This window comes from Scatophagus argus, chromosome 5, assembly GCF_020382885.2.
Source record: "Scatophagus argus isolate fScaArg1 chromosome 5, fScaArg1.pri, whole genome shotgun sequence".
Classification (NCBI taxonomy): domain Eukaryota; kingdom Metazoa; phylum Chordata; class Actinopteri; family Scatophagidae; genus Scatophagus; species Scatophagus argus.
Genome location: NC_058497.1, coordinates 22,717,823 through 22,730,410, shown reverse-complemented (window position 1 = coordinate 22,730,410; position 12,588 = coordinate 22,717,823). Strand labels below are relative to the sequence as shown.

Here is a 12,588-nt window from a genome sequence, read left to right as displayed (position 1 = left end):
AAGAAGAACAGCTTTGTGAGATGTGATAAAAATTGCTGTGACCGATTAAATTGTCTTCACAGTTCAGGGACACCATAATGCATTTGTAGGTGTCTGTAAAACAGTCAGCAACAGTCAGATAAAGAATAAAAACTGCCACCACGTGGTTTAAGAGTTTGCGTTATGAGTGTATCAGTGGAGAACAGCATTTCACAGCCATGTCCTCCACCTTCAGAGTTTCCACACAAAGCCAGTTCAACCTGATGACGGTATCCAACCTGGGAGTTATCTTTGGGCCCACGCTGATGCGGTCACAAGAGGAAACTGTGGCCGCCATGATGAACATTAAGTTCCAGAATATCGTGGTGGAAATACTTATCGAGAACTTTGTCAAGGTGAGTCATTGGACTATCAGTATTCTTGGTATTTCATCTGCGCAATTTAACCAATTTATTTCTTAATTTCAAATTTTTTTTATTGCAAAGTTCAGCCAAATATTGCTCTTACACCAGCACCTCTCGCTGTATATGACACACGGCAAGATAAAAAGAAATACCTACCTCGGTGTGTGCCTAAAAACTAAAAGATGTTATTTATTCATCAATTCATCCAACTTAGCCAACACTGGTTAACAACAACTGGCTTAAAATATTTGGGTAACAATTTAAATACCTATGTCTATGAAAATATTTAGAATGTGTAATTGTGTTGAGTAATCAGTGCTCCTTTCTGGACCTTCAGATCTTTCACCAGCCTCCGGATCCCAATGTGCCTCTACCCCAACCACAGAGCCGGCCTGGCTCTCGCAGGAGTAGGGCCATCTGTCTGTCTACGGGGCCCAGGAAGCCCCGCAGCCTGTACACCCCAACGCTGTGCCTGGCAGATGCAGAAAGTGAGTACCAAAGCAGCAGTGATTACCACCACAGGTCATCACACCACAATTTCGAACAACCCTTCAGTGCCCTTTAATATCCATCAGACACCTGTGGACACAGTCTCACCACATTTCTGAGAGATTCACCTCATATTAGATGGTATTTCAAGTATTTTTAAATAGAATGTTTGACCCTTTCTAATGAGTATTATCTCTTCAGAGAAAGGCGTTTTTGTTTGCCCATGCACACACTCACAATCCCTTCCTAATTCAGCAGGTTTTAATGAGGGCCTTGTGTGCCTCTTCTCTGGTCCCTGCATAGGTGACACTTTTAGCAGCAGTCCAAGCAGCACCCCCATGGGCAGCATGGAGTCTTTGTCCTCCCACTCCTCTGAGCAGAACAGCTCCTCCAAAACAGCTTCCTCTGCTCAGGTCAAGGACAAGTCGCTCCTCCACAGAACGCCATCACATCTCTCAAATGGCCCCAGGAGTGCTGTGTTTATCAGCAGCCCAGAGTCCAGCTCCAAGGAGGACGCAGGACGTACAGATGGAGAGTCAGAAGATGCGCTCAGTCTGTCCTCCATCAGCACTGCACCCAGGCTGTCTCCTGCCCCCCAAAAAGCCCCCCACTGCCGCACTGACCTCAGGCCAGCACTGCTGAACCGCTCAGCTGCTCCCTCTCTGAAATCACTGCATATATCTGAAGGTAAGACATTGGTCAGGTAGCACAGCTTGAACCTTCCTGTCATCATTTGTTTCTTTTGCTATCATTAAGTGGAAGGAAACTTAATGCAAGTGTTGTTTTCAGGCTGGAATTCATAAACTTAATAAAGCTGGACTTGATGCTTTCCAAACTGGCAACCACCCCTCGACTTAAACATAACATAAACAGCAAAATTAAAATATCATTTAATTGGCTCATTTCCTGAATTAGTTGGTGCAGTGTGTCAGCTGTTTTAGTATGAAACTTCAGTGTATTTTGTGTCATTTGTACAGAAGCAGGAGGTATTATGTGTATTTTTCCCTCAAGGCCACCGGAGCTGCTCTGGATCTGTCCAAAGTCTGTCAACACTGGAGCCCAAAGAGAGTTCACAGCCTACTGACAACCCAGACCTTCCGCCAAAACAAGTGATCCGCCGCAGGATGGACGCCACAGTCACCAATGGCTACCAAAGACCAGGCTCAGTGTAATGGGTTTTAAAACAAATTATTTTGCTCATTTCCGCCTACCACTCACAGTACTAATGATGATATGAAATGCACTGTGATGCCATGTAATCAGAGCCCCCGTGGGTTCAGCGAAGAAAAAAAGTGTCATGCGTAAACCTGTGTTCTCCTTAAACACACTTTATAAATTGTGGCCAAGAATTTTCAGTTTGACAGAAGTTAGTAAAGTCATCAAAGCAGCGAGACAGGAGGAGGGAAAGCAGCTGGTGGGTGGATGCTGCCCCTCCGTGTCTGCAAAGCTTTTTTAATACAAAGACCTAATTTTGGTTAAAGGTTATTTAATTTGTCCATAATAATCCATATAACAGTCATATGGAGATTCTGCTGTAATAAGTCTGTTATACTCCAGGATATTCTTTGCTTGTAATTTCACATTATTTAGTCTTACCTGAGAATTTGCTGAATATCTACGGCAATGTCATAATAATATGCATAATTATGAGCAAAATAAACAGGCGTTGGGGGCTCCATACATGTAAGAAATCTTTTTTTATGGACATTTAATTCATTATTACTCATGTAGTTGAATAACAATTTAACAACTCAAATAAACTTCAAATAAGAGTAATTATTTATCATGTAAAAATGCCAGACAGTTGCTCGTTACCATGGCTCTGGAAAAATATAAAGACATGGACAAAATGAAAATCTCCCCCTCTGAGTCATCAGCCTCCTCCTCCGTCTGTGTACGAGCACTGAGCATTGAGAGGTTTCTAAGATCAGATGAGTGCGTGTTAGGAGATTTATGTCTTTTCCTTTCTGCTGGGAGAGCTGGCTTTAATTACGCTCTGCCTGTTCAGGGTTGATGTGACCCAGCAGCAGTCTGCACTTGTTCTCTTGGGACAAATAGATTGTTTGACTTGTCATGTCTGAGAAGCCAGTCACACGCTCTCTCAAGTTGTTTCCTTGTATAGCACCTACCCAGTTTGCCCTCGGCTCTGTTGTCCCCTTGACTCTCAGTTTGTTGCGTTCAGGGTCAAGTGCAGCGTTGTCATGTAGTTTAATTCAATTCTGCAATTCCTGTCCACCCTGAGGAAGGAAACCTCCCGTATTTTGTCGTTACTCCTTTCACCTCATTCTTAACAATGAGGGACGCTGGCAAGGCTGAGGGAAAGTGGACAGACCTGTTTTCAGTTTAGTTTTGATTTTGGTATGGTTTTGGAGACATTTGATATGTATATCAAAATAGATTAAACTTCTTCCCATTTAAGAGGACATATTTTTCTTTGGAAGACACCACACCAATCACTTTGTTTTTCAGCTGTTTATTTGTCCTTGAAGCCATCAGGTGAAGTGAACTCTTGTTTTTCACATTGTTTCAGGGTCGCTGCCAGAGCACTGCTTTTTGAAACTGCCTCTTCCCCTCAGTCTGTTCCAGTGGGAAGGTGCAGAAACATAAAAACATGACACCATCTACCACACTTACCCAATTAATCTCTCCCTCATCTGATCAAATCTGCCATGACATTACCTGTTTTCATCTTTATAGGGATGCCAAGGCGATGTATTCCTGTGAGGCAGAGCACAGCCATGAGCTCAGCTTCCCCCAGGGGGCGCACTTCTCAAACGGTGAGTAGAGACAACACAAGGCAAACATTAAAACTTTAAACAGTCTGCTTCTGCTGACAGTTACTTTAAAGCAGAAGTGCTCACAACAGCCGCCTTGTGTAGGATGCCTGGACATTGTACACAGACAGACAGTCTGTTGTGTCTTGGCAGCACACAGCAGGGATTTGGCTAATTCCCAGTGTTATGTGGAGGCATAAAATCATTTTTTGCTCTTACTGTGACACCACCATATGCATTGCTAAAATCCAAACAGCCCCAGGATATTTTTTTGCCTCTTGCCTTTTCCATGAAGAGATGACTTGGCCCTCGACCAGTGCAGGCAGGTCACTGTAACCTGGTGATGGAAGGCACCAGTGCCTGTTCCGCGTTAGCACAGCCAGCAGAGCCAGCAGCCAAATGCAAAAACGTCAACAAATGCTCCCAACCACTTACCAGCAGGCACAGTGCTTTTATTGCTGTCTACGTTTACAGGCCATTTCTCTCTGCATTCGTATTCAGCATATCTCTGCTAGATTGTTGTAGCTGATCATTTTTATAGCTGTTCCTCTTACTTGATGCATCTCAGCAATGATTAATCTTGTTTTCATGGTTCATACATGGTGTCTGTGATTAAGCAAGGAAATCCTGCTTCTCAGGACTCAAGGCAGTCTGATCCAGTCCAGTGTTTACTTTTCTGCCCGTTTTTTTTTCCTTTATTTTCTTTTTTTTTTTCACCAGGTCTTGGAAATAATGTAACCAAGCTCAGTAATTCTCATGAGGTTACAAGAGATCAAAGCTCTGCTTCTCTCTTCGCTTTCAACTTAATATTTTTTTTTCTTTCTTTTTGTCTTTCAGTCTACCCGTCTGTTGAGCCAGGCTGGCTGCAAGCCACATACGAAGGAAGAACAGGTTTAATCCCTGAGAATTATGTCGTCTTCCTCTAACAAACTGGTAAACGTTGCTTCTTTTTTCATGGTATCCATGGGAAAAAAAATACACATTGTGGTTCGTTCCAATTATTGCTGGTTACTGACATTTCTGCATTTTATGCAATCTCAGTAGATATCAGGCAGCACAGCAATTACTTTAACAGTGCCAGTAGTTCAAAATACAAAAATGTACCTCCTTTTCAGTGAATTGTAAAATGTTTGGTGGAATCTGCAGAGCTTCAGGAAGGAAGTCGGTATGATATTGTTGTTAGTTGTAAATATAATATACATCCACTGCACTGATGTTTTTAATCCCAGCATTAGCCTACAGAATCATAAGACAATCAAATCCCATTTCACAAGATTTGCTCTCAGAAGTATATTATCTTTTAACCTCCCATTATATTTACACACTTTGATGAAGTCGCTTAACATTTTGTCTTAACTGTAACTGAAAAAAAACTGTGATTTAAAATAAGGAGACTAATCTATTAGAATCTAATAGAAAAAACATAATGGGTTTGCACCTTAACTTTCATGTTTATGGCCTGTGATCATTGTTCATCCACTGAACCTGCTCACTGCTGCAGTGCACTTTCTGGATAGCTACACGGTACTGTACTGTACATTTATGCTTGTGAGTTCTTCTGTAGATGCTAATGAAAAATATTTACTTCTTTTATCTGTTTATTACCATAAATTATCCCTTCAAATATATGCCATATGTAAAAACATGTTTTTTTACAATGTCATGAATGCTATGCTCATGTGGTGGAGCCTTCACCTTTTAATGTCTGTTGTGGTACTGTAGTCACTGGTACACTGGTGTACTAGTAATGACAGCTAGACATGTATCAGATTATATTATTTTATAGATGCTGTTTAATATTCAATTTTCTAATACTGTCACAACATTTCAGAAATACACAGTCCATTATCTAATTATCTACTTCAGAAAAAAAGGATGAAAGGAAGAAAATGATCAACAACCCTTTTTGCTCCTCAGTTGTTACAAACTGAAAAATTACTCAGTTAAAGTACTTAATATAATTACTAAAGTAAGCATTTCTCTGGTGGCTGAAAATGTATCTGGGAGAGCATTTTTGATCTTGGACTTGCCAAGATCAGGATGTTCTTTTCCATTTACATCTTTAAGAATGCGAGGCGACCTTGAACACTGATACTGGGATAATACTCCCTTCCAGTCTGAATTTGAAAGAGCATATCACAGAAATGATATCCGTATCCTGAATATGTAACTTTTTGCATCCTTTTTCCTTTTTTGAAATGGCAAACTTGTCTCCTTGTAATCATATACTGTGCCTTGACTGTGCCTAAATATGTCTATAAATAAACAGTGTGCTTTATTAGACCTGTGGTCCAAATTCTTTGTTGCGGTTTATGAGTTTAACTTGCACTCAGTGCAGCGAGAAATTCCACTTAAATTCCACATCCTGAATAGTAAAAGTGTATTGTAAGCGTATGAACTGTTGGAGGGTCTCTCTGTGTCTTCACTCATAGGCATGAGAGACGTTTCTATAGTTTTCTTTAGTATGATGTAGATTCTTTCCTATCCAGAGCCCCGTGAAAATGTGTTCTTATCACTTTTTTCTTACCCCCAACAGGCTTTTCTTTGTTTATTTTTATGTTTGTTTTTGAGTTGTGTGCTGTACATTATTATTATTATTATTATTAAAGTGTATCCAACAATGTTCAGACAAATCCATAATTTTACTCTCGAGGTTTCATTTGGTCCCTTGTCGCTATAACTTCCAGGAGAGAGTCAGAGAGCGAGGATGGAAGCTGGGTTAACGTTAGTAGAGCTTTTAAACATTACCTCTTTGTCACGTAGACAAGGCTTTCGTCTGAAATGGTGGTTGTTAAACAAAGAAGACAACGACTCCCATGATCCCACACTACTTACACCTTTTGTTTCGACTGAGACACCCCTGTTGATCGAGAAATTACAAAGGATTTTTGAACACTGCATAATAAGGCTTTCTCTTTATTAATTAAATACTGCACTCACTTGTGTTGAATCTGTCACATGCGTCCCATTGATATTTATCATTTTGTGTATTTTGCTGTAGATCTGCATTCAGATTTTCAATATACATTCTATTATGAAAATCACAAATTCAAGGTATCGTGCAGAATTGGTTGAGATGTGAGTTCTTTCTCAGCTCAATGTAAGTTTTTATAAATATTGTAACGTTATCTTCCAGGTTTCTCCTCCCTTGAGTGAGCTACTCTTTTCTGCATCCAAGAATTTCATGAGTTTAAGTGCCAGGTTTCACATTCTTCTGTTGGTGGGAAACATTAAATATTTGACATTTTTTGTGTGTATTTTTCTTTTCTGCAGCTTTAAGAAAAAAATATAAGCATCTCTAGTGATTCTCAAAACCTACACTATATCAGCTAGCAAGTACCTTCTGTGCAGAAGCTGTAGGATGGGAAAGCGTTGATACACCAGAATTATGCAGAGGAGCTTTATTGATACCTCTGAATTCATAATATTCCAGATAGTTGTGTACTGAAAAGGAACATTCTGTTTCACCTCATGAAGGACTAAAGACCATTAGATGCAAACTGACAAAGTATAGATGACTGACTGCAAAAGCAAACAGAATGAAGCATCCAGTAATGAAGGGCGAGTAATCCTGTCTCAGATGTCTCCTCAGAGTTGTGATGTATATGCTGGCATCGTCACTTGGTGTGGAACAAGAGGGGCCTCACCATGCCTGCCAGGACCTTGGGAAGCTGGGAGGCAATGACCTCTGACATCATCTCTGGAAACTCCACCTTCATGGCATCTGCCTGGATGAAGGTACTCAGACAGAACAGGTTGACCTTCTTCACTATCTGTCAGAAAAGAGACATTCATGTTTGTCTTGGTACTCACTAATGTAGCAGTCAGATTGAGACATGAGTCAGTGTACTCAGATCTGTTAGGGAGCCTACATCGTGCATGGCGTCCATCAGCTTGGTGAGGTGGTAGAATCGCTGTGAGCTGGCCACCAAGCTCTTCTCCCGAGTGTGGATGACCTTGGTCAGCTCCCGGATGTAGTTTTGTCTCATCTCTTCAAATGCTCCCTGACTTTTGAGTCCCTCGAGAGGCACTAAGAGCATACAGGACGCTAAATTTAAACAATAATTTCTCGAACCTTTATGCACTTTCAGATGTTGAAAAATTATTATTTGGCAAACTGTTACAGAAGTTCCTGTCAACAAAATTTGTTTTAGAAGTAACAAGCTGCACTTAACAACAATGTTTTCAGTCAGTGTAAAAGTAGGACTTGATAGCAGCTGCTATCTGTCTTGTCAAGGTCCTGCCACCCTGTGTAACACTCCCTTTATTGTGCAGCTGTACATCAAAGCTTCACAACCCTCTTTGCAACACAGTATACTTAGTGCAGTTGATTGAGAAAAGAAGTCAACACAGGGCAAAAAGTCCGTCATCTGGAGGGTTATTCAGGAGGTCCTTTACCTGTGTTGAGTAATATTATGGCTTTCATGCAGAGAAACTCCTCGTGGGTAACTTGAAGATTTGCAAACTCCTGAGGGATGAACTGTATGGCCAGGCAGAGGTCATAAATTGGAGATCTCCGCATTTGCTCCCTGATGGACAAAAATATAAAATGGTTAGTGTGTCAACAGTTAAAAGCCTCTTTTTCGGTCTATCACTCTTAATTAGAAATCACTGTGAACTCAAATTGCCTGTGTGATGTTACTCACTGACTAAGAACCAGATCAGGTGCGAAGTATAAATATTCACTGGTGACATTCTGAAAGGAGCGCCACCCAAGAGAGAACACCATCAGGTTCATCCACGAGTACTGGATGAGGGTCATCTGATCGGTTATGTGAAGATTGCGAAACCCTTAAGAGAGAAAAATATAATCCTAACATTAGAGAACATTTGAATTGTCGAAGTCTTGCTTCCTTGTCTTTCATAGCAGATGTAACCTGTGCTGTAACACCTGTGCACTCCCATTATACCCAATATCACTGTCATTGCAAAGCCTTCTATCTCAGTCTGTGTTTAAGGCTGGCAAGCCCTGCCAGTGGATCCCCATGGTGATAACTGTGGTGACCCTGAGCAGCAGAGAGCCGTTACCTGGCAGAGACTTGGACCACTTCACAATCCACAGCAGCTGTTTCTCACATAGTCTGTTGAGACTGTTGAGCAGAAGATGGGGAACATCGGGCTGGGTGTTGTCATGACCCGCGTACACGACTTCTGGTTCGATGTTTTCCAGGATACCGATGATCTGCTGGGAGAGTTGCACTTCGCGGATGCCCGGTATGCAAGACATGGAGGTCAAAGCCTGATTGTCACTGGACATGGTCAAGTGGGACTGAAACATCAGGGACGGGGCCAAACCCAAGGCTTTCAAGGCCCCGAAACGCTTCAGCTTCCTTCCTGTGACATGAAATCGTGACTTGGTTAGATCTGATGACAAGAGCAAGTTGTGACCATAACACATCACATAACTTCAGTTTTTTCTTTCTGTGCCAAGTATTCACAATTTGAGTGTCATAAAACGTCAAACCTGCATTTGAAGAAAAGAATAGTGAATACCTCTGCTTGCAAAACCATCCTGTTTAAAACTGCATTCATTGCTGTCTTTTTGATCTGAGCACTTTAACACACTCCTTGCTGCCTATCATGATTTCAAAGCAGGATTTGGTGCAATATAACCAATCAGTTTCATTTCTGCCTTAGCCCGTGCAAAAAAGAAATCCAACCAAATGGCACCTCCGAGCATCATTCCTGCTTGATAGCACTTTCGGAGGCGACACGCAGGGCAATTTTTCCTCCGGATTTTGTCCACAATGCAGTCATTTCGCCCAGCACAGAGATAGCTATGATGACCTGTTGAGTGAAAGGATACAGACAATGCACACAATTTTAGCAGGGCTTGATTTTCAAATTGGTAGGTAGAAGGAAAGGCATATGACGAGGAGAAAAGGTGTTGAAGGGCTCTCAGCCATTAACATGGCCACTCCCTGCACAGTGAGGCAGCACTGTTGAGGAGAAATCTAAAGAAGAAAATTAGAGGCAAGCCTGTGAGGACAGAGTGACACGGCCATGGCAAGACATAGCGTCTCTTACATATCATGCGTCACAAGATAACAAGAAAAACAAGTTCAAGATGAGGAACACGATGAACGCTGGTCAATGTGATAATGTTGCCAATGACCTTTAACTAGGACCCATAGAAGGTCAGTCAAATTTGACATAGTAGCTCGACTTCAGTGTGCCACAGTATTTACTGTAGACCTCTGACAGCTGAAACCAGGGGCTAAATTTTGGTTAAAGCTTGTAATCCCTCCTGTTTTTAATTTCATTGCTCATCTTTTACTTTGTCAGGAACACTGGCCACTGATCAAGAAAAAAAACAAGAAATGACAAATGCATCAACAGAAAAAGACGCACTGTCCTAGTTTTGATTGGAAATGGGAGATGAAAAAAGCCATTAAACTGCCTGCTGTAGTTGATAACCGTCCCAATGCAGTATTTATGTGATTGGGACAGTATTTGACTGAAAGTAAGTAAGTAAAAGGAAAATAAAGCCTAGAACTTTTTCATTCAATTCAAAATAATGCATGTCCAGTATACATGTATTACATTTTTTCATTATTTTTTTTCTACTTACCTTCCACTGCTCTTTTAAAAAAGACCTTACAGCTCCCGCAGGTTAAGACTCCATAGTGGCAGCCTGATGCCTCATCACCACATATCACGCACATTCTCTGAGGCGGCATGCTGCATAAAGAAAAATACACTGATTGACTTTTAAACCTTAATCCCCCTTTCAAACCTTTCACATGATGGTGAAATGCACAGTACATGGAATAAATAATATTTTTTAGGGTTTTCTGTTGTCCCAAATTGACAAGAGCAAAACTAAATCGGATCAGATGTTCTCCTTCGCTCCTGTTTTCAATTCAAACCAACCTCAGGCAGTTGAAAATTGGAATTGACACATTAAAAGTTTGGGTTTTTTCCCCACTCAGCCTGAGTGACACCAACAAGGAATTCTAATTGTTGTGCAGCGGCAAAACGATTGTCCTAACGTTTAATTAATTAATTATATTATTATTGGATAATCAGCTTTTGTTGTCACGTGATCTGACAAAACTGTTGCCCTTTCATCTTTTCTCAACTGTCACGCATACTTTAAAAGTCCGTGGGTTATACTTCATACTTCACGGTGAAAGCTTATAGTAGTTAGCTAATTACCCTGGGAATGCGGAGAAAGATGACGGGGTCCTCTGAGACACTGCCTGGCCCTGGATCCCACCGTAGCTGCTGTGTGTGAACGGGTCCTCATTCACCCCTGCAGACTGGCACCAGTACTGAGGCTCAGCCGGAGACGTCTGCCTCTGCCAGAGGGACACCTCGTTCTTGTACATTGTCAGTTGCGGGGAAGTGTGCCTGCTGGCATCAAAGTTGATGGCAGGCTTTCCGGACAAACCACACCTGGACTCAGACCTCACCTGGCTCAGCGCAGGCAGCTGCTCCGTTTGGTTCAGGTCGATCAGAAAGTTTGGAGATCCCTCCAGCCCTGATCGAGGACCCAGCGTGGCCGGCGTGAAACTTGTCGAGTCCCCGTCACTAAGCCCCAGTTGCTGCTTCCTGTTGTTGTCACAGCAGGTGTCAAGAGCAGGTATCTCCGACGATGAATCAAAGTTGGGACACGGAGTATCCATAATCACAGAGGGCTCTTTTTCATCTTTGATGAATTTACACGTTCCCGCTGTGGAGGAGAGGCTCAAACCTGCGCCAGGCAAGCTTTCGGATGACGCCACATTCAACCCCTGAACGTTTACAAAATCTTCCCACGGCACACTGTCACACTTCAGATATTCACTGCTGCGGTCATAAAAGTGTTTTGCAACAAGTGAACTGTCGAACATGTTACAGTCTTTGAAAACTGCGCCGTCGCCGCTTGAATTCAGACCGTCGTTTCCAAAATTACGCACTGAGGACGACATGCAAGTTAGAGACTGCGACTCGTTAGATAATTTAGTATTGTTGTAGCCAGATTCAATCAAGTCGTTTACTCTTGTATCGGTAGAATCAGCGATCGAAGTACTGATGGCGCTCATCCTTCCGTTTATTTTGTTGTCCATTTGGTGAAGCGCGACGCGCACAGCTGAGGTTGGAGTGCGCCCGGAGTTATGGATCAGAGACGTCCCTGTAACCCTCCTACTGTTCCTCGTCGAGGGAGGCTGTGACTTCGCCTTTCTGTCGCACAAAAGGCTACTCCACGCACACAGCTGCTCACAAAAGAAAAGAAAACCAACTTTTAGGCAGTTCAGGAGCTCATTCAGAAACGAAACCTTTTGTAATGGAGTAAATTTGGCTAGAAATATATTTCTTTGTTGCGGCTGTGGGTGTCATGTTTTAAAGTTGAATAGATGTTAATTTCCCTTTTGTCAGAGGTTCCCAGTGGTTTTCCTCATACAGACGAAACAGCCAGTCCAAGAACCAACGCAGAGCAGAGGTGTATGCAGTATGGAGTAACACCATCCTTACACAGACCCACAGTAAAACAGCCAGCCAATGAGCAAAATCGACGATAAACCACTTCGGTTTCAAGGGCCATTTGTCTCCACCCTGCTGTTCACGAATGAGGTAAAACATGACGACATATTTGGGCAAAAACTAATGTGTGTGTGTGTGTGTGTGTGTGTAAACACATATACGTGTATATTTATCACTTTGAGACATCATCCAATCAAGGTGGCTGTTATAGTTGTTTGATAAAGTGTAGAATTGAACTGTGCATCTTCTGCTTCCCTTGTACTCATCTAATTTACATTTCTGTTGTCCAGATTAGCTAGCAGGGGGTTTACTAAAGAAGTTAATCAGACAAATGTGGGTGTTTGGGTTGCTGATTCATGTAGTCATGATGCACACACAGGCCTTGACTCTCCTGCGTCTCCTGATATCAGAGGGGGTTCTCATGATGTGGCCTACTTAGTTCTTGGATAACAGTTGCACATTCATATCTTCATGAT

The 12,588-nt window shown here is 42.0% G+C and overlaps 2 protein-coding genes across 7 annotated transcripts in view; one reads left to right on the top strand and one right to left on the bottom strand.

Annotated features, from left to right (window-relative positions):
• Positions 1–5,927, top strand: part of LOC124059595 (rho GTPase-activating protein 42) — a 55,872-nt gene extending 49,945 nt beyond the window's left edge. For 2 of the 4 annotated variants that reach the window (XM_046389728.1, XM_046389730.1), the window contains 7 exons: positions 215–374; positions 721–871; positions 1,176–1,559; positions 1,884–2,040; positions 3,403–3,465; positions 3,570–3,649; positions 4,484–5,927. In XM_046389728.1, the coding sequence (XP_046245684.1) occupies positions 215–374; positions 721–871; positions 1,176–1,559; positions 1,884–2,040; positions 3,403–3,465; positions 3,570–3,649; positions 4,484–4,572 (1,084 nt within the window). In that variant the 3' untranslated portion in view covers positions 4,573–5,927. Of the gene's footprint in view, positions 1–214; positions 375–720; positions 872–1,163; positions 1,560–1,883; positions 2,041–3,402; positions 3,466–3,569; positions 3,650–4,483 lie in introns of all 4 variants that reach the window. The other 2 variants (XM_046389727.1, XM_046389729.1) reach the window with 1 other exon arrangement.
• A 620-nt stretch (positions 5,928–6,547) lies between these two features.
• On the bottom strand, positions 6,548–12,151 carry pgr (progesterone receptor). Of its 3 annotated transcripts, XM_046389735.1 has the most exons (9): positions 11,062–12,151; positions 10,805–10,947; positions 10,218–10,327; positions 9,317–9,433; positions 8,675–8,980; positions 8,293–8,437; positions 8,045–8,175; positions 7,519–7,676; positions 6,548–7,419 (listed from the first exon to the last, which is right to left on the bottom strand). In XM_046389735.1, the coding sequence occupies exons 1-9, from the start codon at positions 11,695–11,697 to the stop codon at positions 7,264–7,266; spliced, it is 1,902 nt and encodes a 633-aa protein (XP_046245691.1). In that variant the 5' UTR covers positions 11,698–12,151; the 3' UTR covers positions 6,548–7,263. The 3 variants fall into 3 exon arrangements, with proteins under 3 accessions (XP_046245691.1, XP_046245690.1, XP_046245692.1); XM_046389734.1 differs by having other exon boundaries at positions 10,805–12,150; XM_046389736.1 differs by having other exon boundaries at positions 7,275–7,415; positions 10,805–12,151.
• Positions 12,152–12,588: the final 437 nt, after the last annotated feature.

Bases quoted from the DNA above. Each gene is read 5' to 3' on its own strand.
- pgr (XM_046389734.1), bottom strand. From the start codon at position 11,697: ATGGACAACAAAATAAACGGAAGGATGAGCGCCATCAGTACTTCGATC. The intron at 10,328-10,804 runs GTAATTAGCTAA...TTCTTTATGCAG, and splicing joins TCTTTCTCCGCATTCCCAGG to CATGCCGCCTCAGAGAATGT. The intron at 7,677-8,044 runs GTAAAGGACCTC...GTATGCTCTTAG, and splicing joins CATAATATTACTCAACACAG to TGCCTCTCGAGGGACTCAAA.